The sequence below is a fragment of the Engraulis encrasicolus genome, chromosome 11 (assembly GCF_034702125.1).
Source record: "Engraulis encrasicolus isolate BLACKSEA-1 chromosome 11, IST_EnEncr_1.0, whole genome shotgun sequence".
NCBI lineage: Eukaryota > Metazoa > Chordata > Actinopteri > Clupeiformes > Engraulidae > Engraulis > Engraulis encrasicolus.
Window position 1 is genome coordinate 45600615 of NC_085867.1, and position 5160 is coordinate 45605774.

General features: G+C 46.5%; 1 protein-coding gene across 1 annotated transcript in view; it reads right to left on the reverse strand.

Annotated features, from left to right (window-relative positions):
* cercam (cerebral endothelial cell adhesion molecule) overlaps positions 1 to 3160 on the reverse strand; it is a gene marked incomplete at its 5' end in the record, with an annotated part of 28326 nt that extends 25166 nt beyond the window's left edge. Inside the window, 2 exons of the mRNA XM_063209743.1 lie at positions 504 to 614; positions 2940 to 3160. Coding sequence (XP_063065813.1) covers positions 504 to 614; positions 2940 to 3160 — 332 coding nt within the window. The remainder of the gene's footprint in view (positions 1 to 503; positions 615 to 2939) is intronic.
* Positions 3161 to 5160: the final 2000 nt, after the last annotated feature.

The window sequence follows — 5160 nt, forward strand, 5'->3', positions numbered from 1 at the left end:
CCTAGTCTTCCATTGAGTGAATGTGTCTTCTGTCTACTGAGGATGATGGTTTCCAAAGTAACACACTCTAAACCTGTTAGCACTATTACATGACATTACACTTACGCTGATGGTTTTTAATTTACAGTTATTTACAGGGTATTGGTTCCAGTCCCTGGAGCAGTGTGGGGTTAGGTGCCTTGCTCAAGGGGCCCGTCAGCCATGGATGGAGGTGTAGGAAGGTGTGTGTGTGTGTGTGTGTGTGCGTGCGCGTGCCTGCGTGTGCATGTGTGTGCGCCTGTGTGTGTGTGTGTGTGTGCCTGTGTGTGTCTGTGTGTGTGCGTGTGTGTGCGTTCTCACGTGGGTTTCTCCTGTGGTCTCCACTCTATATAGTGTGTGTGTGTGCTTTTGTGTGTGTGTGTGTGTGTGTGTGTGTGTGTGTGTGTGTGTGTGTGTGTGTGTGTGTGTGTGTGTGTGTGTGTGTGTGTGTGTGTGTGTGTGTGTGTGTGTGTGTGTGTACTCACGTGGGTTTCTCCTGTGGTCTCCACTCTATGTAATGGTAGAACTTCTGCATGGTGGTCAGCCACTCCCGCAGCACGGCAGTCGTGTTGTCAGAGTTATGATCCGTCGCAGCCCTGACAGGGAAACACATTATACACCTCACACTCACTGAAGGACAGACGTAGGGGTGTGACTGTGTGTGTGTGTGTGTGTGTGTGTGTGTGTGTGTGTGTGTGTGTGTGTGTGTGTGTGTGTGTGTGTGAGAGAGTGAGAGAGAGAGAGAGAGAGAGAGAGAGAGAGAGAGAGAGAGAGAGAGAGAGAGAGAGAGAGAGAGAAATCACCGCCCTAACAGAAAATACACATTACAGTATATTTGCGAGAGTAGAGGGAAACAAAGGTTTGTGTGTGGGTGGGGCTGTCGGTCTATGTGCTATATCTGTCTGTTCGTCTATACTATCTTCGAACTATCCACCATATCCTAGTGTAACGCAGGCCAACTAGCAGCGTTCAGCATAGCACGCTAGTAAACCTCCCTCGCCTACCTCGCCTTCTTAATCCGGCCCTGTGGGGGCCCACAGCAACCTGTAGCCTAGGGGCCCCAGGCCATCTTAATCCAGCCCTGTGGGGGCCCACAGCAACCTGTAGCCTAGGGGCCCCAGGCCATCTTAATCCAGCCCTGTGGGGGCCCACAGCAACCTGTAGCCTAGGGGCCCCAGGCCATCTTAATCCGGCCCTGTGGGGGCCCACAGCAACCTGTAGCCTAGGGGCCCCAGGCCATCTTAATCCGGCACTGACTCTACCTGTCTGCAGCCAGATCAGACACATAAGAGAATAGGATAGGGGAGGCTACTCACTGTATACCAGTCTACCTGTCTGCAGCCAGATCAGACACATAAGGCAATAAATGTCTTCAGTGAAGGCAGTAATTTTAGGTGTCTGTTGCTGCATCTGGTGGTTCCACTGGAGATGATGAGCCTCCTCTTTTATGTGGAAAATAATATTTAGCACAATGACACTAATCTGCAGATCAGCACAACAGTAGCCTTGTGGAGGAGATCAGAGCTATTCTGCCATGGTATAAAGGCAAAGTGCAGTAACTCAAAAAACAACATTGAGTTTAGATTGAAAATGGTCTTCATTACACCTCCTTTATCTTGCGACAAAGTCTTATGGTCCACATGTAGCCCGTATTAGAGATATTACTGTGTCAAATTTGCAGCAACTACAGTATCCAAGTTATCTATTCACTATTCATTATCTTCAGACTTCACATCCTCTTCTCCTCTCTTCTCTTCTCTTCTGTTCTTCTCCTCTCCTCTCCTCTCCTCACCGCCACCGTCCTTAGATACTCCTCTCCCCTTACTAGCCTCAAGTCCCAGGCTCTGTTTTTGGTCTGTGGCAGGGCTAGTGGCTGGTGGAGAAATAGGACCCGGGCACTTTTGGCTTAAAGGGGCCCCTCATAATTAGCGGCGCAGAATTGACTCACCGGTGGAATGTAATATTACATTCCTTTAAAAAAAAAATCTGAAGGGTGAAAGGCTGAAAAAAATCACGAGGGTGCTGGGCCCACCGGGAAATGTCTGTGGTGCTTGTGCTCAGCATGCATGGCACATGTGTAAGAGTCTTGTTATGTTATGTTTGTGTATGTCATGTCTTAAATGAGTCTTGCTCAGGAATGCAAAATGAATTTCAGTGCAAACTGACAATAAAGTCCTATCGCATGGTATATCCTCTCCTCATCTCCCCTTTCCTTCTCCTCTCCTGACCTCTCCTCTTCACCCCTATCTTCATCTTCTCTCCTCTCCTAACATCTTCTTTACCCTCTCTTCCCCTCCTCCCCTCTCTTCCCCTCTCCTCTCTTCTCCCTCCTCTCCTCTCCCCTCTCTCTTCTCCTCTCCTCTCTTCTCTCTCCTCTCTCTTCTCCTCTCCTCTCTTCTCCCTCCTCTCCTCTCCACAACCACAACTTTCATCTTCTCTCCTCTCCTAACATCTTCTTTACCATCTCTCTTCTCCTCTCCTCTCTTCTCCCTCCTCTCCTCTCCACAACCACAACTTTCCGATGAGTAACCCTCACTCTCACTAGCATTCACTCACGTTCCAGTAAAAACGACACACCAGCCACTGGACTGCTTTAAATTAACCTCCAAACCATATCGTGAATCCATAAGTGTTTAAAAGTAAGGGCATGGGAAAGGAATACTCGGCAGTATAACTCAGAGAGACGTTAAAATGTCAACACGAGTCCACTAGTTACGTGTCGAGGGGAGGGGAGGGGGATACAAAAAAGACGCGCTATAGGGAACGCCAACGGTGATATACTGACAATTGATCCTTTTGTCCTTCAATCGGTGACACAAGACATCAACGGACTGACTCCTAGCGGGGCTGAAAGGGGCAGGGGCATGGGCAGAAAGCCAATGACACTCACGACGTCGTCGTCAGTCACACTCACGACTCACCAAATGGAGATGCGGTCTTTGGGGTAGTTGAGCCTCTCCAGAGCTCCGAGGTAGTAGGGGAGGGAGTGCGCCGCGTTTCGGGCGATGATCGCGATCACTACCGTGGGCTGCTGCATCTGGGACTCCTCGGTGAAACTCTCTTCTGAAAAGTAGCATTCCGAGGTCGCAAAGACGGACGCGAGTAGTAGAAAGACAGCGAGCAACATGGTGGTGGTAGTTCTAGGCTAGTCCTCTCCTCTCCTTCCCCCGTCCTGTCCCGTTCCCCCTCCAGTAGGCAGCCAAACAAGCAGCCCTCTCTCCCTCTCTCAAGTCTGGGCCGCGTCAGCACTTCAGGAAAAGAGGAGTCGCCCAGAAAAAAAAGTTTTACCCCCTTTTTCCAGCTGCTGCCTGCAGAGCAGAACACGATGATGAGGTTTTAAATTTCAGCTTCCGTAAGACGCCGTGCGTGGCGTGCCAGGATGTTAGCTTGAGAATGGTCTATTTTCACTCAGTTTCTAGAAGACTAATCAGACAGGCAGAATCTCGAAGCTGTCCTACACACAGGGCATAGCCTACCAACGTTCCTAATAAGCGGGTACAGATGTAATTACGCCTTTGTAAATATAGGCCTACTGTGCGTAATAGGTTATGACTGACTTTTAGTTTACATTCTGTCACAACTCCATATCCTGATCATAAGTACTGATAATAGTAGTCTACTTGAGAAGGCTCTTGAGTTCAGTTACTGTTTCCTCTATCTCTTGACAGTAACATAAACAGCGATAACTCTCACGGACACGGTGGTGCAAGTAAGTAGTGGCCAGTCATCAGGGGTGGAAAAGTAACTTATTACTTTTACTCAATATTGTACTTGAGTAGCTTTTATGAATACTTTGTACTTTTTAAGTACATTTTTAAATTAATACTTTTACTTGTACTTGAGTACATTTTGACCCAAGTACTTTACTCAATTACACTGGAACCTGGCCTGAGTACTGAGTAAAAAAATTGACTGAGAGACAAAATGCCATGCACAATAATGCCACAATCCGCCAGAAATGAAAGATTGTGCAGGATGGCACACAGCATTTCCACTATTTTACTATCTTGTATCAATGTATTGGATGATGGCTGGTGCCAAGCAAGAGATAGAGGTTATGGAGGACGATATTCAAGAAAAATAAACATGACATTCTCAAGAGGAAAGCTAATTAAAAGTAACTAAGTACTTTTTACTCAAATTACATTTTAAGTGAAGTACTTTTTACTTTTACTTGAGTAGAATTTTAGATAGGTACTTTTACTTGTACTTGAGTAGAATTTAGGCAAAGTAAAGATACTTTTACTTGAGTACACATTTTCTGTACTCTTTCCACCTCTGCCAGTCATGCAGTAGTATACTAACATACGCCACAAGAGGGCGCACTCGAGTCTGTTTTGCATAGTCACCATAATATAATAATATAATAATAATTGTATTTGTATAGCACTGTGTCATACAAGGCATGTAACTCAAAGTGCTTAACAAATGGGGAAAAAAACATTGTTAGAGATAGATTTAAAAGGAGAGGTATAGAGGAGAGGCAGAAAAAGCAGGAAGGCAGAGGAAGAAGAGATAGACAGAGAATGTAGAGTCATAAGGTCAACGTAGGATAGGACCAGGATTCTTAGATGTGTAAGGTCCATAGTGGCTGGGCCTATCATAAGTCATAGATAGTCACACAGAGATTGGGCGCTCAGGTGCGGCCCCTGGTGGCATCAGGGGTGAGGAAAAACTCCCTTTCGCTTGATTCATAGTTTGTAAGGGGGAAAAAAGGCTCAGTGAAGTCTGAGAAAAAAAAGACCCCCTATAGTCAGGAAGAAACCTCAGGCAGAGACCAGCGGCCACCTAGGGGAGCCCCCTGCCATCATACTATATACTGTCACAGCCCGAGTAGGCACTGGTCTGGCACAAAGACTCATTCAGTGTTTCCTAACCTTTTTTGTCCTGTGCACCCCCAACAACTTGTTGTCATATCATGAGTACCGCCATACTCTATATCTGTTCCTCATTCTCAATGTGTCTATATTCCATACATTTGTTATAAATACATTTTCTACGTATCCCCTGTACTGTGCTTGGTGCTCAGTCAAGGAGGAATTTAACAGACAACCCTTGAGCTACAAGCCTGACGCCCCTAACCACTTACAACTAAACTACGTCCGGAAGTTGCAGCATAGTTCCAAACACTTTACAACCAGG